Raw genomic sequence first — 25,398 nt, forward strand, 5'->3', positions numbered from 1 at the left:
GCATCAATCCTCTCTGTCATTATAGGGATTCTCAATATCCTCAGCTACTTCTTCTGCTATATCTTCCAGCCCTTCTTCATTCGGAGCAGGATTGGGCCCCTCCTGGTCAGGTTCGACATCTGCAGACTCTAACTCTTCTTCAGGCTCGACGACAATAATGATGTCCTCTTCCTCCTCGGGATCCAGCACGAGCTCCTCATCATCATCCGACAGCTCTTCCTCTTCATCTTCTATTTCCTCCATCGAGTCTTCCTCCTCTTTTCCCACATACTCGATCTGTATTAAGCCGCTCGCAAACAGGTAGACGACCATACTACCGAGCGCTCCAGCATACCACAGCCATCTGGCCCTTCTAAAATCTCTTTCCGACTTGTTCAGCTTCTTTTTTTCCGTTCGTGACGAAGTGGGACTCGCTTCAGCAGGGCTAGAGGACCATGTCAACGAAGCTTGGATAGTCTGCCACAGGGAGAGTTTAGGCGTGCTTGACGTGATTGTCGGTGTCTGGTTCCAGCTGGAAACGTAATTCGATGATCTGGATTCCGAGGTCACAGGGAACAAGAGCTGAAGAAGTCTGTCGTGATGATGGATCAGGCCTGAGTACTCCGCACGTAGGAGGTCGGCAAAGATAGGGTTGGGCAAGGAAGTGGTGATGATGAGGGACAAATTTGCAAAGAGCCAGAGATCGATGCTGCAGGGCCTGAGAGACGTCTTTCCTCAGCTTTGAACATTGAGTCAAAAGGTGGACAGTCTCACCTTTCACCGTAGAAGTAGGGCTTATTTCCCAACAATCGCTTCAGCGGGTCCATGGCGTTCCGTAGAATGTTACGAAGCTGTCTCATATGGTCAGCTTATGCTTCTCAGGTGGTCTTTGATTCACCTCATTCTCTCCAACTTTCCTACGACGATCTTCAAACTCGCGACCCGACTTCCATCCGTTCCAAGCTCGCGGTGCGACTGTGCCTCCAGGAGCTGTAACATATAGATTCTCCAACCGTTTCTGATCTTCTACAGCGAGGTCATCTGAGGCGAATCAGCAGTGATGACTCATTTACGCCCGGATACGCGTCTCTTGGACGCACTCTCATTCATCCCTCCGAGACCCCATAGCCCAACATGTTGTAATCTGGCCTTGTGCATCCCTCTCAGCCTCTGGGGAATATATTGGGATGTCGGAAATGTGAGGTTGGAAAGGTGTGCCTTGCCAACCGAAGCTGAGTAATTGTGAGGGAGGGAGTACAGCGAGTGATGCTGATCGTCAGAATTCGCAATTAGGTACAAGAGCTCACGACGAGATCCGTCACCTTGCCGTGAATGAATGCTGTCCAACATTCCGCTTCTGCCCTTTGTGTTGAGGAGAGATGCTCATCAGGATGAGTGAAGTTAGGTAAGGAAAAGAGGTGATGAGGCTGAATCAAGTGATCGAGGTGCGTTATGTATGGTAGAGCGCCTGAATACGTCAGTCAAAGACCAGTGTCCTCGCACTGAGCACAACCCACCACCGTTGTCTGCCCAGTCCGCTACGGTTGCAGCCCATCGTCCCGGGCAGGCCAGCTGGAAAAGAGCGATGTAATAGATTGATTGGGCATCTGATGCAGGCAGAGGCTGCAAAGGTGGTGTCGTATGTATAACGATGGGTCGAGACGACGTAGACGCCATGGTGCTCCTCTGGTCTCTCGCTGCTGGAGCCTATGGTTGTTTGCCAGACGAGGTTACGGATACAACCTTTGCAGACATTGACTTTCGGAATTTCCTCCGTCATTTGTGGCTGAAGACTTGCATCTACTACAATGGGTCTATCATCCGACATCATCTCTCTTATGCATTGGGTAGTACAACATGGTGAGATCTTACAACACTGTCACTCTTGTCAGTGAGAATCCTGACGATGCCGATGCTGGACTCACCTATCCTCATACCGCGTTTGACTTCCACGAAATCTACACCAAGATTTCGCTCCTTTTCCAAAGCATCGAGTTGTGACATGATCCTCTCGCTCGCAGTCTGTCCAGACGGGTGAGGTAAGAGATAGGCTTTGATGTGAGTTATGTATATTTTGAGACCAGCCAGGGGTCGATCGCTAGTGGCATGAGCTCTCACCACCCCAAACAAGACTTACCGGCTGGGCGTGACTTTTGCGGCAAGGATAGACAGTTCATGCATCAATCCATAGGGGTGCATGTGGCCGAACATAAGATCGGCAGATCTGTCATTGTCATAAGAGCATTCAATCTGCCAAGGATCAGCTTGGTTCTGTCTTTATCACCCACGAAGATGCCCGACAGCCTGCCTTGAGCCCACAAATCGGCCGCTTCCGCCCAAATAACACCATTGCATTGTTCCGCCCGATCTCGAGCGGCAGTGTCTTGGTCTTCAGATCCAGGAGAACGATATGAGCTCTCGACATCACCAAAGAAAAGCAGCTCTGGTTCTTTGCTGGAGTCTGACCGCGCATCGAAGCCATGACCTAGGTGTGTCATTGCATCGTCCACGGTATGATCTGTCAATCTGATGAACAAAGCTGTCGACTCGTAAGCTCCCTTGGACGTTGATCCGTGCGAGACTTCAAACTGTCGGACAGATAACGGGAGTGAGGGGGACACTTTGACGGGCTCATCGTTGCCAGGTAGTCTAGGCAAGGTTTAATGGGAATTCAAATGGCCAAACACAAAGACTTACGGCACAAGGATCATCTCGCTCCCATGAGATTCAGGATGCAATGGTCCATCCGAGTAGCTTCCAAGTGATCCTCGTCTAGCTTCCAGCCTGGATGCCGATCCACCATGTGACTTTTCCCAGTCTGCGATCTCGGGCCATAGCTCGCCACCATAAGCCAGGCTCAACCGATCCAAAGTCGGTTTTGCGCCCAAAACTCGGACTGGCATGCGAGAGGGTGCCGGTGTCGCATCGTCCTTGTCTGAGGACGCATCGTCATCCGAGGAATGTGCTTTAGAGGTTAGCGGAGGTGAGAGAATGCTCGCATCTGGTGGTTGACCTCGTGGTGGCATCGAGCCGGAGAAGAGGATGAGAGATTGGACATGGTCTAGATGTGCATGAGTGATGAGGTAGCATCTGGACTCGCGGTCAGCCAAAGTGTCCTCAGTTCTGCTCATAGTAGCTCACGATAGGTAAGAAAAGATGTAGGCAGCCTTGAGCAGAGCGGTGTGATGCGTCGGCGGGAAATGGGTCGACGGAAAGAGGGATGATGACCCATGGCGATCAATGAGTTCCGTCAAGGCACCAAGACCAGATCCTACGGGTACACATCAGATTGGATGTTTGACTTGCACAACCAATGCTCACCTCCCTCCAGTGCCACAAATCCTTCTTCCCATCCCTTGTGAGCGGGTTTGAGCATGTAGCTGAAAGTCAATATAGCTTGTGGGGAATGGGAAGCTCACCCTGAGACGTCAGTCTCTAACGGTCCGCCGCCAGCTCCAAGGACTACAATCTCGAACGCATCCTGCACATGTCGTCCAGCCGTCTCATGTGGTGGAGCCTGCGCGGCCTTTTGCTTGCCCTTATCAACGCTGCTCCTGCTGGACCTCCTCGTTGCTGGTTGACCAATCGGAGATAGCGGTGCTGACGACGTGGAAAGCCTGTCTGCAGCATTGCTAGCTCGTTTACGGCCCGAGCCCGCCAACGCGGGCTTCGTGCGCATCTTGAGGGACTGACCACTAGAGGTCTCTGATGATGCTTGTTGTGATGTGAGGACCTAGTTCCGCCGTTATTGATCTGCCTCCGCTGGCCAAAGATGTCTTATCAGCGTTGGTGGAGGCTTCGACCAGAGTGAGGGCGCCACACCAGGTAGAGGTGACACTCAGCCAGATGACGATGCTGCTTGTTTGCAACAGGCCAGACGAGTCCGCTGCAGATGTCCAACTTGGTGGATGAGCCCAAAAAAGAGAGAATGGAACTCGCTACTCAAAATGTCTCGGTCGGTGAATGGAGTGTGTCGATAGCCGAGAATCCCGACGAGTTTGGGACGTTCAGATATGATAGCTTACGGTCAAAGCGAAGATGTCCACCGTTGATGATGACCTGCGAGTACCACTCTGACGTTGACCATGTTGACAAAAGCCTTTTGCGCCCATGAATGCCTGAACACTTTGCCAGATCCCCTCCTTCCTCCCAGCTGCAGCAGCAGCAGGTTCCATTTTTCCACATTGAAATGACGTTTGCTCCACTCCCGAGAAGTGGCGAAAAATAGATTTCCCAAGTGGCAAAACTTGCATGGCACTAGAGAAGGGCTTACCTCAAGACGTCAAGCCCTATGCATGACATTGGACACTTTAGGTACACTACATATTTCTCAGAAGCATGGTGGTCTCTGCCATGTTCGTCGAAAGACTCCCTCTGAATATTTTCATTCCTTCTTTTCTGCTTCGGTACGAACCGAGACGTCCTTGTCCCTGAGCTCCGTTGGCCCAACCGGAGTAAGTGTCCCATGTTCAGAGTCAGAGACGGTACTTGTATGAGCGAGACCCTAAAAAGCTGCATTTAGCAATGTTGTGCAAGGTATGAGAAGTACCGCCATACTCACTGATGGTAGATGAAGGTAGACTTTATCCCCTGTGAACAGCAAGTCGATCTGCTCCAAGGATAAATTGGCAGTTTCGGGGTAAAAGCAATAAATAAGTGGTAAGAAGCAAAAGTTGAAGACGCAAAAATAGATGTAAGTGTTGTGACCAATGTTCTTGATAGACACAGGCGTGATCTCAACGACCAGGAAAGTGAACTGAGACGAGGATCAGTTGGAGTGGCGCAGGAGGACGAGCTCCAAAGCCCACTCACGATCCAATTGGATGCCGAGGCAAGAGCTGCTGCTGAGGCTCTAATAGGCAACGGGGCATATTCTGCTGGTAGCAACCATGGAATCGCCAAGAGTCCAACGGCGAAGAAGAAACTGATGAGGATCAGAAACGGCTTTCCATTACCATGCTGTACTCACTTGAAGAGGAAGAGCATCGTGGCAGCGACAATACCGGTAGCTTTGTGTGTTACAGAAGTTGTTCCAGCCAAGATCGCCATACAAGCGCATTGTCCGGCCGCGGCGAACAGCATCAACTTTCGCTGAGCGAGGTTAGCGTCCTCAAGTCTGTCTGACCACTCACCCTTCCGATACGGTCGATGAGCGAAATAGGAATCAGGGAAGAGAAGAAGTACGCGATTCCGTTGAAGCCAGATAACAAGAGTGAGACGTGATGGGATAAACCGACGGACTGCTCAAAGATGACAGGCGCATCTAAGCAGTGTCAGCTTTGACATCTGTGTCGGGGAAGTAAACTTGCAGTAGGTAATCCTGAGAGGAATGTCAGCGAGTAAACAAGCTCGTCGGAGGTTCAACTCACAGATTGATACCACAAAGTTGCTGCATAAACTGAGATCCAACACCTAACATGACTCGGTGAAAGTACCTCTCTTTACCATTGGTGAAGCATGCTCTAATGGCAGAAACGGGATTCCCATTCTTGTCTTTGAGAGTGGCGGCTTCCTCCTCTGCCAAAGCATGTTGAATGCTTGCCAGCTCAGCTTCGAGTCGCTCAGCCCGATCTGATCCCTCAAGGACAGATAACCGATCCAGGACATCTTTCGCTTGGTCCGCTCGTCCATGCTTTAAAAGCCACCTTGGAGATTCAGGTAAGAACTGGATAAGCAGGATGGTGACTAGGGCAAAGATTATTTGAAGGGCGAGCGGGGCACGAAACTGAGATGGATTCTGAACAAAACTAAAGCCGTAGTCGACCCAATAGGCCGTCATCTAGACGAACACGCCATCAGTCACGTCCCAGCTGGGAGAATAAGCCCAACGTACGACTCCAAAGATATTGATGGCTAGCTCAATGGCCAGAGCACGACCTCGGTTGTGCGGCTGGGTCGTCTCACTATGCCACACAGGGACGGTTGACGTGTTCATGCCGTTACCCAATCCCGTGACGATTCGTCCAACGATCAGCTGAGGGATACCAAAAGACGCGACTTGTAATGCCGCGCCGATACACAGAACGGCGCAACCAAGCATGATCGTTCGACGTCTTCCGAACCTTTCACCAAAGAAGAAGGTGAAGATGGATCCGAACAGGCAGCCTATCTCATAAATGGCAACCACAGTTCCTTGAAGGGACGCTGATCCGTTCGCACCCTCCGTTGTATCTGCGGCCCCAAATTCAGCTGACCTTGCCATCATGTCACACTCACCTATTTCGGGAAACTGCGAAGTGAAGGCTGAGCCTGTGAGCAAGCCAGACATGACGCCCTGGTCTGCACTGAATCAGCACGACAGTCGTTTCAGATCCTCCCACCCACCGTAACCAAATAGCAGAAAGGCTGAGCCAGCACTACGGCGAAGATCAGCAGGATCCAAAGGACACACACAAGGTGACATACCATGCGGTGATCGCCCAATTCAAGATTTTGCCACGAAGAAAGGTCATGGTGGAATGTGGTTTCAAATTTCAATAATTTAGAGGGATGAGGGGGTCTCAGAATGTAGAAACGTGGGTGCTCCGCTTTGAGGGGGACATGGTCAAGAGTAGCTGCAGGCTTGCCGAACCTCATCTTATATATGACCCATTTTCACTCTCGGCCGTCGTCTCAACCGTTGGTGATGAAAGCCAAGAGAATTTCGGTATTATTGGGCGGGCGGACTTGCGTAAGTCACGGAACCGGCATTCAAAGCAGAGATAGGCCCGAGGGCACAGAAAGCTTCGGCCCGATAATAGATGCTATCCTTATGGCTCGGAGGATGGCAAAGCAATTTCGGTGGTCAAAAGGCTCGTAGCTCTATCCCACTGGCCCCTCTCCACCACCCGAGTACACATCAACATGGCCATCCAAGGAACAGCTCCCACCTCTCACGGCACCGTACCGATCGAGAATGGCGCTCAAGCTGTTGACCTCGCCTTAGGAGCCAAGCCGAGTGGTTCAAGTGAGTGATGCCCTCCATGTTCCAAGACTCATGAGGAAGTAGCCAAATCACTCGCATCAAAGAGCACGCTTGGCCTCTTCTCGCTCAGACAGACTGGCGTCATTGTCACAGGTGGTGCGAGGGGTCTGGGATTGTGCATCGCCACATCTTTGCTAGAAGCTGGTTCGCTGAATGTCTACTGTCTGGATATTCTCCCTCAGCCCGTGGGAGACGAGTGGCACATGGCTGAAAAGACCGCCCGAGAGCATGGGGGTTCAATCGAGTATCATCAACTGGACATTACGGACGAACAGGCCGTTCAACGAGTTGTCGGTGGTTTGTATGCCAGCTCTCCGGTCCCTATCTCTGCGTTCTTTGGCGCTGCTGGGATTCAACAGATGGTCCCGTCTCTCGAATACAAAGCCAACGATTTCAGAAGAATCATGGAAGTTAACGTGACCGGTGAGCATGCCCGTCTTCGACTTGACATGGCTGATACGACTTCCAGGTACATTCTTGACGATCCAAGCTGCCGCTAGGGAGATGGTTCAAAGAGGTATTAAAGGGAGCATCGCCATCACAGCCTCAATGTCGGGATCCATTGCCAACAAGGGTGAGCCGAGGCTTACTTAGAATGACTCGAATTGACTCTCCTGACAGGGCTTACGTGTCTGGCGTACAACACCTCCAAGTCTGCTCTGTTGCAAATGGCTCGAAGTGCCGCTGCGGAATGGGGACCTCATGGTATCCGAGTCAACGTAAGTCCTTCGCTGCTGCCTTTCAGGCCTGATCGAATTCTGTATAGACTCTCTCGCCAGGATACATCAAAACGGCCATGACCGCCCAGCTTCTGGAACAGCGCCCAGATCTCGAAGAGGAATGGTTGAGAGGGAGCATGCTATGTCGTCTCTCTACCCCAGACGAGTACAGAGGTCCAGTGTTGTTTTTGTTGTCTCCCGCCTCCAGCTTCATGACTGGGGCGGATTTGGTCATCGACGGAGGTCATACTGCATATTAGTCTCATGCATCGGTTCTTTGGATCTTAAAACAGCACTCTGATCCTGGTGTCATGGCTCATACTGGACGAAGTTCTATCCAGGTGTCACAGAAGATATGAACGCTGCATTCCTCATACTACATGAATATGCACTAGTGCCTGAGACCCAAAGACAGCTCCTCAAACTCTCCCAGACCAGGCAAACGACCCTCTTTCTCCCATTTGCCCGCCCAAGCTCCGATTCGCTCAGCCATATCCTTTGGGTTGAAGCCGAACATGTCGTACAGTTGCTGCTGAGGGGCCGAGTGACCCTAAAATCAAAGGTTCAGCTAAGGAAAAGCGCTACCGCTGAATGTCTTCTACTCACGAATGTGTGCATGGATACAGAGGCATGAGCGTACCTCGCCCAACCGTACGACGCCCAAGCTTCGATAGCTAACACGAGGGATCTGGAAGACCGGAGTACCGATTCGCGATAAGTCGTTGACTGACGGTCAAAGTGTCGTTGAGAGGGCATAGACACAACCCTGATCTTGCGTCTATCACCGAGGAGTTTGGCTACTTCAATAGCTCGAGTGACTTCCGCTCCAGTAGCGATGATGGTGAGATCACTCTCTTCTTCTCCGAAGACTTTGTAAGCTCCTTTGAAGACTTGATCCCGATCCGATCCGTCCAGCAGAGGTACAGGCTGGCGTGAGAGTGTAAAGATACTAGGGGTATCTTTCTCGCCTTCGCTCAAGGCAAGCAGCCAAGCCCCCATACATTCTTCTGCATCGGCTGGTCGAATGAGATTGATATTGGGCAAAGCACGGTAGAAGGCAGCCAATGCGATCGGTTGGTGCGTGGGTCCTTCATACGTAAGTATATTAATTAGTTCGACTTAACTTACCATCCTCGCCAATGCCTATAGAGTCATGTGTAGCTATTCCGATGAATCGCAGGCCTTGAAGCGCTGCCATCCGGGCAGCTGGCGCAGCATAGATCCAGAACATGAAGAACGTTGACATGATCCTGGATCTCAGCTAGGCCACTTGAACACATGCCTCACGGTAGGAACATGCCCTTCTGGTACGCTGCCATTCCGTTGCCAATGGCCACCATGGCAAATTCTCGAATCCCATATCTGATCTGACGTCCAGTGTAATTTCCAAGGCCAGACTCCGGCTTGGAGCCATCAGCATGGATCGCGCCGCGCGTCACCGCTCACCTTTTGGAATTCGACTTGACCTGGAAAGTTGACAAAGGTCGATTCGAGCAAGTCCGCCGACCCCGCCACAAACGAATTGAAGCGAGAGGCCAGGGCTTGGACCGCAATCCCACTGGATTTTCTGGTCGGTTGCTCGGCTGATGGTAGAGCATCTTTGGAAGGGAGGAGCCTGGTCCAATCTTCGTTCCCTGAGAAACGCCCTTCCATACGAGCTTTGAGCTCTGCGGAAGCTTCGGGATGCGCCTTGCCGTATCTGTCAAAGAGCGTGTTCCATTCTGTCTCTGCCTTTGCTCCCTTTTCTCGACATTCTTTGAAGTAGTCATATACTTTCTGATCGACGTGAAATGTCTTGCTGGTGTCGAAACCCAGGCTCTGTTTGACGTACTCGACTTCTTCGGGACCGAGAGCTTGACCATGGGCAGGACCAGTATTAGCCTTGCGGGATGTGTAGCCGATAATGGTGCGAATGTTGACCAACGTAGGTTTGCCATTGGGAATGCGAGCTTCGTCGAATCCTTTGAGGATTGCTGGGACCTTTGGGTACATGTCAGATACGGGCCCCCGCAGAAGACTCACGTTGTTCGAGCCCTCGTACACTTCTACGATGTTCCATCCTTGAGCCGAGAGCTTGGCAGAGGTGTCCTCTGTGAAGCAGTTGTCGATGGAGCCGTCGACCGTGACTCTATTGTTGTCATAGACGAGGATGAGATTGTCCAATCCCAAATGTCCGGCAAGGGAGATGGCTTAAGCAACATCAGATACAGAGAGACATCCAATCGCTTACCTTCCTGCCCGACACCTTCTTGCAAGCAGCCATCTCCAGTAAAGCACCAGATTTTGTTATCGATGATCTTTATCTCTGGCTTGTTGTATGTGGCGGCGAGCTGCTTCGAAGCGATCGCCAGACCAACGGCGTTGGCTATACCCTGACCAAGCGGTCCAGTGGTCACTTCGATACCTGCCAAGTGTGAGCCTTTTTCATGCATCCTATGCTGTCTCTCGACCCACCAGGATACTCGATCTCCGGATGTCCAGCAGCCATAGATCCCGAGGTGGCGGGAGAATGATACTTTTTGATCTGTTCCATGGTCCATGCTTCGTATCCGGAGAAGTGGAGAAAAATATACTGTAACAGACAGGCATGACCAGCAGAAAGGACGAATCCTTTCGTGAGTCAGTCGGTCCCTCGAGGATCACCTTACGATCTCTGTTGAACCAATCTGGGTTCAAGGGGTTGTACCTCATCTCATGCTTCCACAGTGCCACGCCGATCGCCGCTGCTCCCATGACTGTCCCTGGGTGACCGCCTTTGTACTGCTGACAGAGGTCCGCCGCAAGACATCTGATGGTGTTAAGGACAAGTTGCTCGTCTTTGACCTAGACATAATGAGCATGACGTTAGGCCTCATGACGTCGGATCCACTCACGGCCGTCACATCAGGCTTCGTCGGGACTATGCCATTCTTGAGCTGCGCTTCATTCAGTGTCATCGTTTGAGATCTATCGAGAGCGTTAGCCGATTGTGGATGTGGTCGACGATTGTCTCTGTCGATTGTTGTCGGGAATGGAAAGTTATGGATGTAGAGGATGTCCTGGTGAATCCTTCGGCCGTACCACTTCAATTAAGCTCTGATTCGGCCCGATCGACACGTGAGGTGGGGTCGAGCCGGTTTATACTCCGAAACCCCCGATCATCCGCCATCTTTGCGACGGATGCGTCGAGGCGGATGTATGGTACGGTTGTGGAAGCCTCCACACATTAGTCCGAGCCGATTTTGTTGATGGCATGACTGGTGAGACGAGGAGCTAGCGTGCTGTGTGAGCGGGATCATTTCAGACAAGAATTCCCCAAAGTCACCTGGGACACATGTGGCCCCGGATGAGCAATCCGGTCCATGTTCTATGGGGAGGATCTGATATTCAAGTGGGTGTTTTATGTGGTGATGTATAAAGATAGGTCTCTTAGACTCTCAAAGCATGTGAGAAGGAGCAGCAGACCTCACAGCATGCATATAACACTGAGTATGACGAATCGCAAGGCTGCTAGTTGCCACTCGTCGCGGTCACGTGCTCGCCAAGCATCATTTCCATCATTGCACATGATTGATGTTGATGAACTGGAGATCCCCCTTTTCTAGATCTAATCAATGATCGGTATGGCATCGGCCTCGCCACACTTTGATGGCGACTCCGCTGAACTTGGGCCAATAGCGTCTTCAAGTCTAGCGTCTTCAAGTCATGCTGAAAGCTCTGGACGTGCCGCAGCAGCATGCAAAGCTTGTCGAGATCGGAAAATCCGCTGTTCAGGAGAAAAGCCTACTTGTCAGAATTGTCAGAAAAAGGTTCGAACCTGTGTCTACTTGGCTAGAGTGCCGAAGAAGAGGCGGGAATTCTTCACTAGGCCTCGAAGAGCCTCTACGAGTCATGAGGAGCGGCCTCCGATACCTGCTGGATCATCTGCTCCGAGTCAGGTCCAGGACACCCCATCCACAACGGCGGACGATTCTCGTCGGGAGTCCGGTATGTCCTTTGACGAGCCGTTCTTAGATACTGGACAATCCTCTCAGCTGCTTGCTCAACCGACTGCTGTACGGAGGAACGATGATATCTTCAATCTCTTACTTGGCTTGGGCAATATCGGCAATAATGGTTCGCAGGTTGAAGACCCATTCGCTTTCGTCAACCTGTCTACGCCCAAAGCCTGGTTGGAACAGCTTGGAGGTGCGGATAGCTCGGCCATGGCATTCGGACCGTCACCTCCTTCTGATCAATCAGTCATTCCAAATGGCTTGAATGGGCAATTCCTCACGTCTGATCCAGTAATGACCCTTCGGAGGCAGGTGTCAAGGTTGAAGCGGTTGCAGGTGCCTTTCTTTAGGTGAGTTATCAAAGGCGGCGAAGTATCGTTGTCATTCATGCTTATTCTTATACATCAGATTCTTGTGAGCATCGCCGGGCATGACATCAGCTCATCTCTCAGTGGTCCGACAGCCATTTTACCTGGGTACAAACAAGTCACCAGCGTCATCTCACGCGCACCCTCTCCGTTGCAAGATATCCCCGCCACCCCGCCCGTCTTTGCTACCTTTTCACCTGCTCCGTATGAAGATCACCCCGTGAGCTACACCCTCAACGGTCTTTCGCTCACACGTCAGAGTAACGAAGCCATGAACCATCTCATTCCCCTCTTTATCTCCCACTTCAACTACTTTTTCTCCTTCATAAATCTGCGAGCGGACATCGATGACCCGTCACGGTACTCTCTATCGCCAGCATTGACTAACATTGTCTGTGCACTCGCCGCAAGGTTTTCCCCGATGTTCGAGAACAACGCGGACAATGCTCTGCGGGAGGGGTCAAGAGCCTGGGCAGAAAAGGCCAAGTCCCTAGTATCAAGAGATCTGGCAATCTCCACCACGGACCTGATGGACAGTTTGATCCTCTTGAGCTGGTACGAGTTCGGAGGCGATCGTGATGGGGTGAGCGGGCTCTTGTGTGTCTATGGCTCATGTTTCAGGGACTTTGGATGTTAGTGACAAGAGATGTCTGCAAGCTCATTCTCACTAGGTACTCTGGCATGGCTTTTCGGATGGGACAAGATCTAGGTGAGCAACTGGTGTACACCTCGGACTCATTCTCAGGTCTCGAAACGATCGGCAAGGAAGGGGGAGCTTTGATCTCGGGTACGACCGTACACGATCGTGATATGGCCAGCTCAAGGCGTCGGCATTGTTGTCTGAGAGTCATGGACTCCATCATGACTATCGGTAGTGGGTCAAGCCAATCTTTTTGTTATCGCCCAGCTGAGCTCGCGAATCCTGCCATAGCCGGTCGCCGAGGCATGTTTCAGGACCGGAAATGGACTGTTCCAAACCTACCGAGCGTTATGACCCATACGGGGCAACATCTCCCTGATCCGTTCGAGCACGTTACTCAGATATTCGTCTACGTCGATCAAATCGCTCACATCCTCGTCAACGTATCCCTAGATCAAGCGGATAAAGAATTGGCGCAACTCCAGAATGATTTGACGGCATTCTATTCCACGTTGCCGGAGGATCTCAAGTTCAGTACGCTGACTTTCCAATCTTTTGCCAATGCAGGTCAGGGTGGCGCATTTGTGCTATTACATGTGGGTCGAAGAGCCTTCGTCAGCTTTTGTGCGCTAACGATGGCCCAGACATGGTTTCATGCGTAAGTGCTCAGCCTCCCGAGTATGCACTGAGCAGATAGCCTGGTTCTATTATCATATCTACCTCTGCCTTTACTGTCTTCCTCGGATCTGAGTAGACACGCCAAGATGGATGATGCGGGACGAGAACTGGCAGTCAGCTCTGCTAAATCCATTATGGACATCGTTGCGTTTGCTGAAATCGTAGGGTCCACCCCCCCTTCCCCTCCTACAGGAGACCGCCAAAAGCCGTAGCTGATCGACATGTTCTTCAGATCGATAATCGAGCTGTAACTCAACCATGGATAAATTACCCCCTCTACCTAGCTGCGAGAACATTTCGTAAGTCAGGACGCCTCCCCCCTCTCAACCGCCTCTCGCATACGTTGAGACTTTCTTTCACCTTTAGTGCTCCAGGCTAGGCGATATGAGGATCCAGAATGCACTTCTGTGGGGAAAGAACACATGATTCGAGCCGCTCGACAAGACTTTCAAAAGACCTTGGCCATGTTGGGCAAGGTCGAGATCTACTGGACAGGCGTACGATACATTCGTCAGAGTCTTGAGCAGAGGGAAAACGATGCAGAAGTGCCTTCAGGCACTTAAAGACAAGATTCGCCTCCCTTATCGACAGCTTCGCTTCTGGCGGATCTGCTTGGCTCAGAGTCAGCCGAGTTCTCTGATACTTGTGAGCTGGAAGACCTCGATCACCGAGACTGATGATACAGTGTTGGGACTAGGACTCAGCGGGACCATTGATCCATCACTTGACAACAGCCAAACCCATGTCAGTGCACCAGATGGCGCATAGTCCAGCTATCAGCTCTGTTTGGCATGCGAACGATGACATGTGACTATAATACAAATCTTGTCTAATGTGGACTAAGAGCAAATCATATACAACAACAGTCTACTTGTTCTCCTCGCGCTCGTGCAGTCCGTTATCCTTGCGATGCTTTGAAGCCTTGTTCGTGAAACTGACTCTCCGCCGTCCATGTCGATTCTCTTTACTCGATTCGTCTTCGTAAGGTGTCCTGTGAAGGGTCCTGTCCATCGTGCTATTGGCCAATGCCGCCTTGATGGCGTCCACTGCGTCATCCTCTGACTTATCCTCCTCGTCATCTTGTCTCCACCCGTTGGAGCCATGTTCTGAATCTCTATTATATTCCGCATACCACGCCGTCCGCTTGTCTAAACGCCTCTCCAGCCTGTTCAACGACTTGATCATCTGACCACCACAGACTCCAAAGACCATGAATGCTTCTGTTTGAGCATCATCCAGTAACGTTCGAGCTCGAGCCAGGTGCGTTTCAACCACTGCATCAGTGATCCTCTCAATGGCATCCCCGCTGTGCAATTGTCAGAATGAACACAGAGTCAACGCCCAAAGGTATGGATGGGTGACTTCTCACCCATTCATCTCTCGTTCACGATTCATCTTGATTGTTTGCCATTCATCGCTTTGCGATCGAAGGTGAATAATCTTGAGGTGCGCTTCGATCTGCTTGACGAGGCAGCTCAATGTAATATGGCGAGGCTGTGCATTGTAGATTGAAAGCAGAGCGAGGTAAGTCATCTCAAAGAGATCCACCGAACGAGTGAGCCTGTTAATGGTCGTATCCTCGTCTTGGAGGTGTATGTTGGCAAGACGGTGTCGAAGGGTATGAACAGGAGTCACAGTCGAAGGATAACCACTTGCAAGACTCTGGAGTGTGGTCTCCAGAAATGAGATCTCGGCTTTTATCGCTGAGCCCGTGGTCAGCATCTGTTCGTCAAACTCAGGCAACTCACACTGATCGCTTTCGTCTTCCGTAGTGAGCCAAGCGCCCTGTGAGTACGCCTCCAAGTGTTTTTGTAGAAACGTCACTACTTCTTCATACGTGTCCAGGCCATAATCGGATGTACGAGAATCGCATGATGTGCAAGGCCCCGCCAATCTGCCACTTTCGCCATTCGGCTCGTCATCTGTATAGAAGTCAGGTATGTCACATGACGATAAATTCACCGGTGAGCCTGACCAAGCCATCGCAGTAGTGATGTTTGGCTGCCCATCGGATATCAACTTTCTCCCTCCTCTCCTGGAGACACCAATGACAGTTGTTGTGATTGAACCCCTTCGCGGAAAGGTACCCTGTCCGACGATGTATGGGAATGGCGAGGTCGACATGAGCGAGAAGTATCTGTCGACTGTGAGTCGCGTCGAAGAGCCTTTGACGGCTCGCTCACCTCTTTCTCTGGCTCGATCTCATCGATCGCAATGACCCTGAGAGGCTTTGATCCATGAGGTCCATAAGGCCAGCAGAGTTGAGCGTTCGGTCGACAGGAATGTCCAAATGTTGAAATGGTCGGAGCCAAACAAACTCCAAGTGGTGCTGCAAACGCGTCCGTCATAGGGACGATATGTTGTCGCACCTAGCGGCCGTCGAGGTCACCAACCCTATTGATTGCCAATCACCAGAATGCTCACTGTTCGAACAAAGTCGAAGAACTCGACGGCAGTCGCGCAACCATACTCCGTATAGTCCAAGTGCTGATACCCTCTTGTGTCTTTGTGGACGCTTCCCAAGAAGGTAGTCAGATCCCTGAGGATAGGACCAAGTTGGCTCATTTCATGGTGTGAGATTGGCATTACTGGATCGTGTCAATGACGGTGGAAGGCTCGAGACAGAAGCACTGACATAGGACCTCAGGACGAGCCTGAAGACTGTCAGCGTGCGCTCGCGGTCTAGCACACCTTTCCCTCAGCCTTCATGATGCAGGCCCTGGCCAGTAGTCTCACTTCGGCAGAAGGTACCCGTCTAACAACACTCAGCGCCCGGCATTCATCAAAGTGCGCATGACCATGGCGGGCATAGCATTTCTAGAACGTCAGCGACAATCACCTTTTTCAAAAGCCCCCACCAACGAGCACCACCATACTCGCGCACATCGTCCGCATTTGAGAAATCGATTCGCCACATACTGAGGGTCGGTGTGGTCCAGCTCCGCCTTTGTCTTTGGGTCAAGCAAACATCCAGAACAGTGAGTCTCGATCAGTCTTGTGTGAAGGATCGGATGTGATGGGGACAGTGCGGCGATCGTGTGGCCAGCTTTGATGGTGTTTCCGTTGGCTGACCAGATCTTCCGCTGGCCCGGACGAGTGCGAAGCTTGCCTTCTTCCAGGACCGAACTGAATGGCATTTTACCGGGAGATTTGGGCGAGGAGGTCTTTGTCTTGTTGGCGTGCCCCGCAGCGATGCTCGCCTTTGAGGACCCTGTGCTCATGTGGAGATCCTTGAGACCCGTCGTAACTTTTTGTAATCGAGTGGAAGAGGCGAGAGACCAGGATCTGGAGGAGGATCCTTCAGATGAAGGACAGGCGGGATTGCCTGCAGTCCGCCGGCCTTTCATCGCACGCCGGACGGAATCTGGATGTTGCCGCTTGGCAGGTTTGGAGGGTCGAGACAAGGAGCCTGTACCGTGTTGACTGCTATGACTTGATGCATGACGTTTCAGTCTTGACAGAGATGATGAAGCGGGACCAGAGGATGCCGGACGATGACTTTTATCTCCATTGGGACTTTTGTTCAAAATACCCTCGATAAACAGGTCCAGACTGCTGTCTCTGCGCGCAGGTGACGTGTCCTGAGCTTCTTCAATCTCGTCTTCAGACGATCTTGGACGTTTTCTCGAATGTTGAGTGACAGATCTTGGTGGGGAGCGATCCGTTCGATCCTCCACTGGCTCTTCCTCTTCCGTGGAGGATGAAGATGATGCAGAGGGTGGCGAAGCAGGCGAGGTGGCGTCGTCAAGATGGTCTTTCTGATGTCGTTGGTCCAGAATCTCCTCTTGTGGATCTTCATCGCCTTGACATGGCACGAGCTCAGGAGGGGCCAAATGATCGGCAGAAATGGGTGAGCGATCATCAGAGGTGTCCGCGAGATTGGGAGAAGGCGGGGTGACGAATAGGTCAGGGACTGCTGGCGGCATGGAGATCGAATCTTGTTCTGTTGTCGACTCGATAAGAGTAGAACGACAAGTGGAGACGGCCGATCCCATGGTTCCTGATAGAATGAGAGATCGCTTGTAGGAGGGAACGACGACTGGAGTGGTGGTGGTGATGGTGATGGTGGAATGATCCTGGAGGCCACTCAGCGAATCGGGTGTCACAGGAGGTGATGTCGACGTGGGATGATCCTCCTGCAGGCTTTCTGGTGTGACGATGGGAGCCGAAGCTTGCGAAGAAGACGGTGTCTCAGGACAGAGGTGAGGTGGTGTCGTAGTGGCGAGGACCAGAGTCGTGTTGGAGTCTGTAGGCGGGGAGGTTGGTGGGGAGTTGTGTGGAAGGTCCCGATGTGACATCGTGCGAATGGGAGAGGACGGAGTAGGAGTGCGACTTAGAGGGCATCACAAGGGGAGTGAGGATAAGACTTTGAAGTTGAGAGCTGGTTTTGCTAGACGTCAGCAGTGGCTCATGGCTAGGAGTCAGTCAGCCGGGACTAAGGCGCCTAAGGGCCTAAGCGGAAGGGGTCAAGTCTGGCATCCCCTCTGCACGTCATGGAAGGCGATCAGTGGGCTGTGTGATTGCAGAAAGAGAGAGAGAGAGAGGAGAGAATGTATCGAATTGAGAAATGACAGGAGGTTGGAATGATATGGAGCATCCTTGAAATACGGTGTCAGAATATAAATCATTCACCACTTGGGACCGTTCGTATCGGCAACCGTGAGTGAGCGGGAGGCAGGGAGGGAGGTTTTCGACAACAAGTGGGGAGATCAATCTGAAGCGTCTTGAGTCCAATACTGATGCAAATCCTCAGACCTTCTTCATGCCTTGATTCTATAGGTCAGGTACAGCTATGCGAATGCTGGAGGGCAGGTCGTTCAAGCACTGCTCACTTTGATTCCGCTGCTTCGGACCTTTCAACGGATGCTGGTAGCAGTGAAGATCTTGTGAGAAGTCTGCCCCCGGGTCCATATGCCATAACGGCGAGCAGGAGACACGCCTCCATGGTTGATCTGCGCTCGCCTCGCCCTGCCACTCACTGCTTGCTGATCACCACCATCACCACCACCACCACCACCACCACCACCACCACCACCACCACCACCACCACCAGCGGCTCCAAATGAACTCTCCGCCACCAAAATGAGATTTTGCTTCCGTCCAAAATCGTTCATCTTGCCGGTGCAGTCGATTCTACAACAACTGTTCAAGCTCTTTGGTCACTTTGTGCCTCTGCTGAGCCAACAAAGGCCAACCATGTCTCAACGACTCATACCGAGAGCCTATAGCTCTCTCACTGCCATGTCAGCTGCATCAGGCTCCTCATTCTCCTCGGTCATGATGATCGGAGGTTTGAGGACATTCTCATCGACTTCCATCCCATCTCGGCCTCCGCCAAATGGCTTTGAATCATTTGCTGGATCATTAGCGAACATTCTCGGTTCTCAAGCTGCATCTTCGTCGTCTTCCAGTGAGTCTTAATTGGAATTCATCCAGTTGCATGTCATTGATTGTCGTTCAGATGGATCTACACCGCAGACTCAGACAGAGGCAATGTTGAAAGATATGGGTGCGGCAGCGGATGGAAGAAGGACAAACTTTCATCCTGGAGCGGTGAGTCCATCCCCATGCTCCCAGATGTACAGCCAGTTCTTGTGCTCATTTCGAGATCTTTCCCTCCTCCTTTGATAGACCATCTCGCCGTCCGAATTGACACGAGAGAGACTTTTCCCTGGGAGCTTTCGACCGAGACGAAAACCACCTCTGTTTGGACCTCAAGAAGGCAAAGCAAGACAACGGGATCCATTCATATTGGCAAACTCCCATCCATTAGAACATACGTACAATGCGAGATTGATTCAAGCCTTCTTGGATCCAATGGGCAGAATCAAACCGAGGTGAGTGCGATCAGTTCGGCCATTTGGCCAGGACTGCGCGAGACAGGAGATGGAGGATTCACGCTGACCCGCTCGCCAAGATCTGAAACGCAGCTGTCCAAGAAATCTCAAAAGCAAGTCGGTAAACTGGTCCGTCGAGCTCGATCCATGGGTATCATCAGTGTGTGGAACAACTCGCCATCCAAAGCTGGATACGGCAGAATGCCAAGTAGTGGATTGTCCTTTGACTTTGAGGATGACTCCTTGTACTAGCGGGACATGTTGTCCGCACCCATGCATTATACAGCCGTTCAGTATACTTGCATTTCCTTTCTGACACTGATACGATGTCGTACCATCGCTACACTCCGTCACTTGCATTCTCATTCTTCCGACGACCAGCTTCTTCTCCCAAAACTTTGGTCTCGCCCCAACTGACATTTCGCTTCACTCTCGCAGGATGGCCCGAACCGCCTTCTTGAGCCTTTCCTTCCACTCTAGCTTCCTCGTCAGGTTCAACGCCATCACCTCGTTCCGTCGCCTCCTCCCCTTCATCATCATTATCATCTCCACCCTCATGCCTCTCTATCCTCTCCAATCTCGCTTCGAAACTGGCTGTCTGCCTCTCGTCCCGATGTTGCATCCCTTCCAGACCACTAGATCCACCTACTGCCAGAGGTCCAGCATCTGGACCAGTCGTAGCTTGGAACATGGGTACTCCTGCGCCTCCTTGTTCTCTGGACCAAATGATCTGATCGACATCCTTGAATTGAGGCGGCATCGTGATGTAGAAGACGATCACACTAAGGCATGCTCCAGCTGTCAAGTCGATGAGGTAGTGATGTGAGAGGTACATGGTCGCCCACCACAGCACACCAACATAACCCCAGTAGACGGGCTTGAATCGAGGGAAAAAGTGGGACATGAACAGAGCTTCCATGACTGCACAGCCGGAATGGAGAGAAGGAAAAGCTCCAAAGACCAACGGAGCAGCTCCGAAAGCATTGGTATAGGTCGAGGTATGGAGAACTCGATCGATACGTAAGAGTCCACCGGGTGAACCGGGCATGGCGTAATTGGCAGGGGTCAGGCCGTGAATGATCTCGTACCCTAGCGTGGGATGTCAGCGAGCCTCACAGGTAAAATATATTTTCAACACTTACACGGGGCGGCACACGGGATCAAGATCTGAGTCAAGACCCCGACGAGGTTCATCCATCCAAATGCTTTGCCCCAGTATTGAGGAGCGCCTTTCGGTCCGACTGCCCATAGAATCAAAGCGACAATGATTGGCAAGCTGAAATGAAGAACGCCATAAGGAATCCAAGCCATGACATCCATGAAAGAGTTTGTATACCTCGTTTGAAGATCGGAAATATTGGCGCCGTATAAGACGCTTTCGAGTGCAGGCAAGAGAGCGACGTGGATCTCTGGACGATGGGAAGAAGGGATGAATCTCGCCGTGAAAAATGTCAATGCCCAGGTCAAGACGGGTGTAGCTGGCCATATGAGCTGAGAGGAGAAGGGCAGTAAGATGGCAAGGGCGTAGAGAGTCGGTATGGCGAGTTTGAGGAGGATCGATACCCGCATAATGTACAGACAATAAAGGGCATCGAGGCCGAAGAAGATGTACGGTAAGAGTCGAGGGAGCGTCAAATCGGCTTTGGAGATCTTCCGTATCGTCTTTCTTGGGTCTGTCGATAGATCCAGACGTTGGAGAGCCGAAGTGACGAGAAGGAGGAGAGGGACGGAGTTTGACGTTTGGCTGGAAGGTGGACCTAAGGGTGTCGAGATGGATGGGAGAGCAGTTGGAAGACCAGACGGAGCTATACGACGAAAGAGGCGAATGAACGGTGAGAAGATCATACGAGGGAGCGAAGCTCGAGGATAAGAAGAGGACGATGTCCGTGGTTGCAGTGGTGGGCGTGACATGGTGGAAGATGGAGAGAGAGAGAGAGAGTACGGGCGCCTGAGAGGTAAGGTACGGGAAAGTCTCCGGTCCTACGATCGACCTAGGACCATAAGCGTTTGTCGACTAACTGTATGACCTCTTCCTTAAGCCTCCTCTAGACGTCCTCGCTGACCATCACTCGCTGCCTCGTCGATGAGCGGCTGCTCTGTCGTCGTCATTCGAAACGAGGATTGGGCCATGCTACACCAACATTTCGATATTTGGCACAGAGATGGCTGAGGAATTAATCGCGCGGGGAGATATTAGTAAAATTCTCTAATCGACAATCTGCATTAGCGGAATCAAAAATGACACCCGTCATGGGTGTGGCACCCTCGCCTTGGGTGAGAGTCACTCACCCCTCTCATAGCGTACGATATAGGAAATGCTGGATGGCCTTGCTCAGGGCAATGCGGAGCGCTCAATACCTACACAGGTCACACTCTAGCCCTTTGGTGTCCTTACTTGAGCCTCGCCCTCGCTTTGAGACCAGTTTGGCAGAATTGACCGCCACAGCGCTGCCACATTCCACTCAACCTCCCCCCCCCCCCCCCCCTTGCGTTTCAGATTCCTGTCTCTCGTCCTGGACGATGTAATCTACTCAACCTTCACACAACTCACCATTGAATCTCATCCCCACCTTCCTTCCAAGTGACCACGGTCATCGTCGGCAGGATCTTACACGCCCGTTTCGCGACGTCGAGCGTTCAGCCCGTCCACTATGTCGAAACCACTCCATCGCTTAGAGCCACCACCACCACCATCTTCCCATCACCCTTCAGCCTCTAGTCGAGTACATGACAATGCCGATACTGCTCACCACGATCATTCACCAGCTGGACTTGGAGAGAGACACAGAGGCAATCAATCATCTCACTTTGACTTCGCAAGCTGCTTGGCGGATCATTGCGAGGCTGCGATATACCACCATCCGCTGGCGCAAGGACGAACCGCTGGAGGAGACTCCATTCGAATCTCCATCGAATCAGATCTGTGACTTCGTACGCGAAGTGACAGAAGTCCCCATCGACGATGATTCGGAGAGTGTCATCACGACGAAATTGGAGCAATTCATGACTTGCTATCCCAATCTGGAGTGAGTATACGGCAGGCGATTGGTCGCTTCCCACTTGACAACCTCTTCACCTGTCGTCATCAAGCGAGATTTCAGGGATTCCGTCTCTCTCAATCACTTGGACCAGCCGCATTGGTTCATGGAAGAGGGTCGCAAAATGAAGTGGATCGTCTGGCCGCGGTACGACTACTTTGTCGAGGATGTCGCAGAACTCAAGGCTTTGACATCTTCAGGTCATAATCTCGCTGTGATCGAGTCAATCGTCGGTGAATTCGCTCAGGGAGAAGTCAATCAGCCAACGACCAAGCCAGAAACCACGCTCGACAGTCTCGCAAACGTCATTCTGACCTCTCATGCCGCTTCACCGCCCGACTGGCTCCCAAAAAATATCGACACTGCTGCGTTGATTGGAATCAGATGTCTGGGCATCTCCTTTGACTGGTCTTCGGCGAGCTGGTCGGCCTTCATACCAAAATGTGGGGGATTTTTGACGGAGATGAGTCTTGCGCTGGACAACGGGACCTCCAGCATCGAACTGGATTGGTCGGCTGTCTTCCACGTATTGGACTTATTGGACTCTGTCAGTCGCCATTCACCGAGCCTTGAATGCCTCGAGCTTAATGGTTTTGTTCAGGCGGGAACCTTCGCATCCGCTTTCAAAGCATCCACAGCGCTACTCAAGGGAAGGTTGAGGTCCTTGACTCTGAATCACCATCACGAATTGACAACGCCCGAACAATTGACCCTGACAGCGCATGTCGCCAATCTTTGTGCCCCAAACGCGTTCCTGGTGATGGACGGAAGACTCTCAGACAAGGCCCTGCGCTTCTTTCATGAGCACAGCCGGACGGACGAGGATTACGAGTACTTCCAGCAATTCGACTACACACCGTTCGAGGACGATCCGGACCTCATTTCACGCGCTGCAGTTTTGCCAAACGGACGATTTCCAGCTGCCGACTTGAAGGAGACCTCTGAGGCCCTGCGTCGAGTGAAGGTCTATCGGGACCTGGAGTGGAAAATCTTGCAAGATCGCCGTCAACTTGCTGAGATACTTGGGCAGAGCAGAAAAGATCGAGAATTCCTGGTGCGCGCTGGCGTTGAAGTCGGCCCAATCGATGCCGAAGATGTGAGCCGAAGTGAGGTTCTAGCTATGGAGCGTTAGGCACACGGTGCAAACGGTCTGCTGGGTCTTTGTATATACATCAGCAGGACCAGTCTCCAGTAGGTAGGAAAATTTCTCAAAGACGACATGCATCATCGACTTGCGATTCTATAATTTTGGACTGGGCCTGAAGACTCAAGTCAGTCTAAGGCATTGTCTCCAGACCCCCCGACTTACCGACACTCACGCCGAGCTGACAGATTTTCCACTCTCTTTGAGCACCTCTTGAATTCCGTTCAAGATCTTGTCGAGATCTCCACGACCTTTATCAGTCACGGTGATGCCCATGTGCCCGATCCGGAAGTATTCAGAAGCGATGGCCTTGTGGAGTCCAGCAGCCACCACGATATCTTTCCTGGAGAGCACTTGTCAGCGAGAGCTTGCCGAGAAACTCGAGAGATTTTAGCTCACTCGGCAAGCTTTGGCAAGATGTCCGCCGCTGCGAACCCTTTAGGATATTTGACTGCTGTCATCCCGTTCGCGGCGATCTTTCGATCGAGCGGGACGAATCCGAACCCAAGTTTTGCCAGTGAGTCCTTGACATATGCTGAAGCCTGTTTGTGCTGCTCGAATCGTTCTTCAAGAGACGAAGGACCTGAAGTGATGGATTTAAGGGAGGTGTGTAGGGCGTAGATGAGTTGGACGGGGGCTGAAAGAACGTCAGAGAGTGTGGCTCAGGTGAAACCCACGCGTCGCAAAGTATTTCGGGGTGCCTGCCTCGTAACCTTGCATGATTGGGATCCAGTTCTAGATTAATTCAGCGCTGTAGGCAGGCAGCAGAGGCAGGACTGACCTTCCAGTTGAGATAGTATCCAAGGACGGGTTGCTTTCGGCTATGGAACGTCTGATCTGGTGAGCATGTTCCATGTTACTATAGCTCACCTCCATGGCACGCTTGGAAGCCATCAATACACTGAGACCTGGAGGCGCTCCGAGACCTTTTTGAGTGGCCGAGATGACGACGTCGAGACCCCAATCGTCAAACCTGATCTCTTCAGACGCGACGGCGCAGACTGCGTCGAGAGCGATCAACGTTGAAGGAGAGTGTTTCTGAACAAGCGAGGTAATGTGAGCAGCTGGAGAGAGAACACCAGTGGAAGTGTCGACTGACGTGGGTCAGACGAGGTTCCTCAACGGTAGCTTACCATGAGTGATAGTCAATAGTTTTGGCTTGGATTCTAAGGCCTTGACGATTTGCTCGTCACTGAATCGGTCAGCGAGGCAGGCGACAGACCAAGGAGACGGACCTTGGCACTCCGCCGACCTCTGCTGTCACTTTGGTGACTTTGGCACCGTATGCCTCAAGACTGGGTACATGTCAGCGATACTCGACCCATGCAAACCCAAGACGCACCAATCAGCAAATGCGGCTCCGAAGTATCCAGTGTTGAGGACCACCTAGTTTCCTCTATCAATTGATGCATCGCACATGGCACTCCTCAAACCTCACCGCCTCGTCACCTTGCTCCATCAAATTCGCTGCGACTTGATCCCATCCCATGGTTCCACTTCCAGCGATGAGAAAAGGTTGATTTCCCTCCTTCTCAGCGTACAAGACCTGCTTCAACATTCTCAAGCAGTCCCCAAAGATCGGAGCGAAGGCAGGTGATACATGGGATGTTCCCGGTGTAGCATTCGCAGCGAGTACAGGATCAGAGAATTCTATAGGTCCTGGGATACTGCACACACATAGGTGGTTGAGTGAACAAACATGTCACACGGAGGTTTTTGAAACTCACACGAGGAGCTTGTGAGGCGCTTGATGAAATTCCTGTTGAGCAGACATGGTGATAGACAGTGATCGACGGGTGATTCTAAGGATGTATGCGTCTCGGTATGTGGTTGATCGTATGCAATGACTGAGCCTGTTCAATGCTACTCTAGACATGTAATCTGGAGGAGATGGACAAAAGGAGCTCCGTCGATCCGTCGCTGTTGTCCGAACATCCGGAGATGTAGCCGGGCCGGTGGAGGGTGCAGCGAGCGGAAGTATTCTTATCAATATAGGGCTCGGCTGCCACGTCATGCTCATCATAGTTGGGACCTTACTACTTGCGTCATCTTGAAAT

The 25,398-nt window shown here is 51.8% G+C and overlaps 12 protein-coding genes across 12 annotated transcripts; 4 read left to right on the forward strand and 8 right to left on the reverse strand.

Moving 5' to 3' along the window:
- Positions 1-3: 3 nt before the first annotated feature.
- On the reverse strand, positions 4-1,716 carry BD324DRAFT_602957 (hypothetical protein; the record flags this gene model as incomplete). Its single annotated transcript, XM_022013953.1, has 6 exons — positions 1,497-1,716; positions 1,287-1,447; positions 1,080-1,248; positions 878-1,020; positions 754-830; positions 4-697 (listed from the first exon to the last, which is right to left on the reverse strand). Exons 1-6 carry the CDS (start codon positions 1,654-1,656, stop codon positions 4-6), a joined length of 1,404 nt encoding a protein of 467 aa, XP_021869784.1. The 5' UTR covers positions 1,657-1,716.
- A 45-nt stretch (positions 1,717-1,761) lies between these two features.
- BD324DRAFT_64009 (cyclic-AMP phosphodiesterase) lies at positions 1,762-3,789 on the reverse strand. The gene is made up of 8 exons (XM_022017316.1): positions 3,399-3,789; positions 3,301-3,359; positions 3,121-3,250; positions 2,677-3,069; positions 2,268-2,628; positions 2,117-2,229; positions 1,905-2,077; positions 1,762-1,855 (listed from the first exon to the last, which is right to left on the reverse strand). The coding sequence occupies exons 1-8, from the start codon at positions 3,656-3,658 to the stop codon at positions 1,848-1,850; spliced, it is 1,497 nt and encodes a 498-aa protein (XP_021869785.1). The 5' UTR covers positions 3,659-3,789; the 3' UTR covers positions 1,762-1,847.
- Positions 3,790-4,236: 447 nt separating this feature from the next.
- Positions 4,237-6,726, reverse strand: BD324DRAFT_630875 (sugar transporter). Its single transcript, XM_022016378.1, has 11 exons — positions 6,385-6,726; positions 6,304-6,335; positions 6,196-6,258; positions 5,813-6,150; positions 5,349-5,758; positions 5,289-5,299; positions 5,112-5,242; positions 4,949-5,070; positions 4,792-4,903; positions 4,541-4,735; positions 4,237-4,483 (listed from the first exon to the last, which is right to left on the reverse strand). The coding sequence occupies exons 1-11, from the start codon at positions 6,429-6,431 to the stop codon at positions 4,364-4,366; spliced, it is 1,581 nt and encodes a 526-aa protein (XP_021869786.1). The 5' UTR covers positions 6,432-6,726; the 3' UTR covers positions 4,237-4,363.
- Positions 6,713-7,943, forward strand: BD324DRAFT_630877 (hypothetical protein). The gene is made up of 5 exons (XM_022016379.1): positions 6,713-6,925; positions 6,965-7,366; positions 7,413-7,517; positions 7,565-7,662; positions 7,710-7,943. Exons 1-5 carry the CDS (start codon positions 6,823-6,825, stop codon positions 7,920-7,922), a joined length of 921 nt encoding a protein of 306 aa, XP_021869787.1. The 5' UTR covers positions 6,713-6,822; the 3' UTR covers positions 7,923-7,943.
- Positions 7,944-8,009: 66 nt separating this feature from the next.
- BD324DRAFT_630879 (transketolase) lies at positions 8,010-10,893 on the reverse strand. The gene is made up of 10 exons (XM_022016380.1): positions 10,536-10,893; positions 10,311-10,485; positions 10,117-10,272; positions 9,893-10,066; positions 9,685-9,851; positions 9,109-9,642; positions 8,950-9,065; positions 8,791-8,912; positions 8,269-8,750; positions 8,010-8,212 (listed from the first exon to the last, which is right to left on the reverse strand). Exons 1-10 carry the CDS (start codon positions 10,596-10,598, stop codon positions 8,054-8,056), a joined length of 2,148 nt encoding a protein of 715 aa, XP_021869788.1. The 5' UTR covers positions 10,599-10,893; the 3' UTR covers positions 8,010-8,053.
- Positions 10,894-11,228: 335 nt separating this feature from the next.
- On the forward strand, positions 11,229-14,151 carry BD324DRAFT_630881 (hypothetical protein). Its single transcript, XM_022016381.1, has 13 exons — positions 11,229-11,986; positions 12,030-12,035; positions 12,089-12,224; positions 12,264-12,587; positions 12,626-12,636; positions 12,676-12,713; positions 12,750-12,878; positions 12,936-13,240; positions 13,289-13,302; positions 13,342-13,483; positions 13,555-13,621; positions 13,689-13,967; positions 14,008-14,151. The coding sequence occupies exons 1-12, from the start codon at positions 11,256-11,258 to the stop codon at positions 13,883-13,885; spliced, it is 2,100 nt and encodes a 699-aa protein (XP_021869789.1). The 5' UTR covers positions 11,229-11,255; the 3' UTR covers positions 13,886-13,967; positions 14,008-14,151.
- On the reverse strand, positions 14,152-15,245 carry BD324DRAFT_630882 (hypothetical protein). Its single transcript, XM_022016382.1, has 3 exons — positions 15,071-15,245; positions 14,692-15,025; positions 14,152-14,628 (listed from the first exon to the last, which is right to left on the reverse strand). Exons 2-3 carry the CDS (start codon positions 14,853-14,855, stop codon positions 14,190-14,192), a joined length of 603 nt encoding a protein of 200 aa, XP_021869790.1. The 5' UTR covers positions 14,856-15,025; positions 15,071-15,245; the 3' UTR covers positions 14,152-14,189.
- On the reverse strand, positions 14,868-17,966 carry BD324DRAFT_64346 (hypothetical protein). Its single transcript, XM_022017547.1, has 8 exons — positions 17,955-17,966; positions 16,181-17,703; positions 16,014-16,139; positions 15,958-15,976; positions 15,747-15,910; positions 15,506-15,691; positions 15,071-15,459; positions 14,868-15,025 (listed from the first exon to the last, which is right to left on the reverse strand). The coding sequence occupies exons 2-7, from the start codon at positions 17,618-17,620 to the stop codon at positions 15,265-15,267; spliced, it is 2,130 nt and encodes a 709-aa protein (XP_021869791.1). The 5' UTR covers positions 17,621-17,703; positions 17,955-17,966; the 3' UTR covers positions 14,868-15,025; positions 15,071-15,264.
- Positions 17,967-18,365: 399 nt separating this feature from the next.
- On the forward strand, positions 18,366-19,456 carry BD324DRAFT_630899 (hypothetical protein). The gene is made up of 4 exons (XM_022016383.1): positions 18,366-18,732; positions 18,784-18,875; positions 18,954-19,159; positions 19,240-19,456. Exons 1-4 carry the CDS (start codon positions 18,405-18,407, stop codon positions 19,409-19,411), a joined length of 798 nt encoding a protein of 265 aa, XP_021869792.1. The 5' UTR covers positions 18,366-18,404; the 3' UTR covers positions 19,412-19,456.
- Positions 19,457-19,499: 43 nt separating this feature from the next.
- BD324DRAFT_581607 (hypothetical protein) lies at positions 19,500-21,004 on the reverse strand (the record flags this gene model as incomplete). The annotated part of the gene is made up of 2 exons (XM_022013515.1): positions 19,500-20,248; positions 20,302-21,004. 2 exons carry the CDS (start codon positions 21,002-21,004, stop codon positions 19,500-19,502), a joined length of 1,452 nt encoding a protein of 483 aa, XP_021869793.1.
- Positions 21,005-21,810: 806 nt separating this feature from the next.
- BD324DRAFT_652179 (hypothetical protein) lies at positions 21,811-23,329 on the forward strand (the record flags this gene model as incomplete). The annotated part of the gene is made up of 3 exons (XM_022018452.1): positions 21,811-21,882; positions 21,926-22,185; positions 22,261-23,329. The coding sequence occupies 3 exons, from the start codon at positions 21,811-21,813 to the stop codon at positions 23,327-23,329; spliced, it is 1,401 nt and encodes a 466-aa protein (XP_021869794.1).
- Positions 23,330-23,437: 108 nt separating this feature from the next.
- BD324DRAFT_630903 (pyridoxal phosphate-dependent transferase) lies at positions 23,438-25,250 on the reverse strand. The gene is made up of 11 exons (XM_022016384.1): positions 25,069-25,250; positions 24,780-25,008; positions 24,684-24,727; positions 24,577-24,636; positions 24,475-24,533; positions 24,212-24,435; positions 24,123-24,173; positions 24,019-24,076; positions 23,741-23,978; positions 23,507-23,684; positions 23,438-23,456 (listed from the first exon to the last, which is right to left on the reverse strand). The coding sequence occupies exons 1-10, from the start codon at positions 25,215-25,217 to the stop codon at positions 23,513-23,515; spliced, it is 1,284 nt and encodes a 427-aa protein (XP_021869795.1). The 5' UTR covers positions 25,218-25,250; the 3' UTR covers positions 23,438-23,456; positions 23,507-23,512.
- Between the last annotated feature and the right edge of the window lie 148 nt (positions 25,251-25,398).

Source organism: Kockovaella imperatae (genome assembly GCF_002102565.1).
Source record: "Kockovaella imperatae strain NRRL Y-17943 chromosome Unknown BD324scaffold_10, whole genome shotgun sequence".
Taxonomy (NCBI): Eukaryota; Fungi; Basidiomycota; class Tremellomycetes; order Tremellales; family Cuniculitremaceae; genus Kockovaella; species Kockovaella imperatae.

Excerpts from the sequence above, each read along its gene's own strand:
- BD324DRAFT_64009 (XM_022017316.1), bottom strand. The coding sequence starts at position 3,658 with ATGCGCACGAAGCCCGCGTTGGCGGGCTCGGGCCGTAAACGAGCTAGC. Across the intron at positions 3,070-3,120 it reads TACATCTTTTCTTACCTATC|ATGCTACCTCATCACTCATG; the intron begins GTGAGCTACTAT and ends CCGCGAGTCCAG. Across the intron at positions 2,230-2,267 it reads GCAGGCTGTCGGGCATCTTC|ATTGAATGCTCTTATGACAA; the intron begins GTGGGTGATAAA and ends GATCCTTGGCAG.
- BD324DRAFT_630875 (XM_022016378.1), bottom strand. The coding sequence starts at position 6,431 with ATGACCTTTCTTCGTGGCAAAATCTTGAATTGGGCGATCACCGCATG. Across the intron at positions 5,759-5,812 it reads CCATCAATATCTTTGGAGTC|ATGACGGCCTATTGGGTCGA; the intron begins GTACGTTGGGCT and ends GTGTTCGTCTAG. Across the intron at positions 5,071-5,111 it reads TCATCGACCGTATCGGAAGG|CGAAAGTTGATGCTGTTCGC; the intron begins GTGAGTGGTCAG and ends AACCTCGCTCAG.
- BD324DRAFT_630877 (XM_022016379.1), top strand. The coding sequence starts at position 6,823 with ATGGCCATCCAAGGAACAGCTCCCACCTCTCACGGCACCGTACCGATC. Across the intron at positions 7,367-7,412 it reads CATGGAAGTTAACGTGACCG|GTACATTCTTGACGATCCAA; the intron begins GTGAGCATGCCC and ends TACGACTTCCAG. Across the intron at positions 7,518-7,564 it reads GGGATCCATTGCCAACAAGG|GGCTTACGTGTCTGGCGTAC; the intron begins GTGAGCCGAGGC and ends CTCTCCTGACAG.
- BD324DRAFT_630879 (XM_022016380.1), bottom strand. The coding sequence starts at position 10,598 with ATGACACTGAATGAAGCGCAGCTCAAGAATGGCATAGTCCCGACGAAG. Across the intron at positions 9,852-9,892 it reads AGAAGGTGTCGGGCAGGAAG|CCATCTCCCTTGCCGGACAT; the intron begins GTAAGCGATTGG and ends ATGTTGCTTAAG. Across the intron at positions 8,213-8,268 it reads CTGTATCCATGCACACATTC|GGTCACTCGGCCCCTCAGCA; the intron begins GTGAGTAGAAGA and ends CTTTGATTTTAG.
- BD324DRAFT_630881 (XM_022016381.1), top strand. The coding sequence starts at position 11,256 with ATGATCGGTATGGCATCGGCCTCGCCACACTTTGATGGCGACTCCGCT. Across the intron at positions 12,714-12,749 it reads TCGGATGGGACAAGATCTAG|GTCTCGAAACGATCGGCAAG; the intron begins GTGAGCAACTGG and ends ACTCATTCTCAG. Across the intron at positions 13,484-13,554 it reads TCGTTGCGTTTGCTGAAATC|ATCGATAATCGAGCTGTAAC; the intron begins GTAGGGTCCACC and ends CATGTTCTTCAG.
- BD324DRAFT_630882 (XM_022016382.1), bottom strand. The coding sequence starts at position 14,855 with ATGACTTACCTCGCTCTGCTTTCAATCTACAATGCACAGCCTCGCCAT. Across the intron at positions 14,629-14,691 it reads CGTGAACGAGAGATGAATGG|CGGGGATGCCATTGAGAGGA; the intron begins GTGAGAAGTCAC and ends ACAATTGCACAG.
- BD324DRAFT_64346 (XM_022017547.1), bottom strand. The coding sequence starts at position 17,620 with ATGTCACATCGGGACCTTCCACACAACTCCCCACCAACCTCCCCGCCT. Across the intron at positions 16,140-16,180 it reads GAGTATGGTGGTGCTCGTTG|AAATGCTATGCCCGCCATGG; the intron begins GTGGGGGCTTTT and ends CTGACGTTCTAG. Across the intron at positions 15,460-15,505 it reads AGATCGAGCCAGAGAAAGAG|ATACTTCTCGCTCATGTCGA; the intron begins GTGAGCGAGCCG and ends CACAGTCGACAG.
- BD324DRAFT_630899 (XM_022016383.1), top strand. The coding sequence starts at position 18,405 with ATGAGATTTTGCTTCCGTCCAAAATCGTTCATCTTGCCGGTGCAGTCG. Across the intron at positions 18,733-18,783 it reads TGCATCTTCGTCGTCTTCCA|ATGGATCTACACCGCAGACT; the intron begins GTGAGTCTTAAT and ends ATTGTCGTTCAG. Across the intron at positions 19,160-19,239 it reads ATGGGCAGAATCAAACCGAG|ATCTGAAACGCAGCTGTCCA; the intron begins GTGAGTGCGATC and ends CCGCTCGCCAAG.
- BD324DRAFT_630903 (XM_022016384.1), bottom strand. The coding sequence starts at position 25,217 with ATGTCTAGAGTAGCATTGAACAGGCTCAGTCATTGCATACGATCAACC. Across the intron at positions 25,009-25,068 it reads GCGCCTCACAAGCTCCTCGT|TATCCCAGGACCTATAGAAT; the intron begins GTGAGTTTCAAA and ends ATGTGTGTGCAG. Across the intron at positions 24,174-24,211 it reads CTTCCAAGCGTGCCATGGAG|ACGTTCCATAGCCGAAAGCA; the intron begins GTGAGCTATAGT and ends TCACCAGATCAG.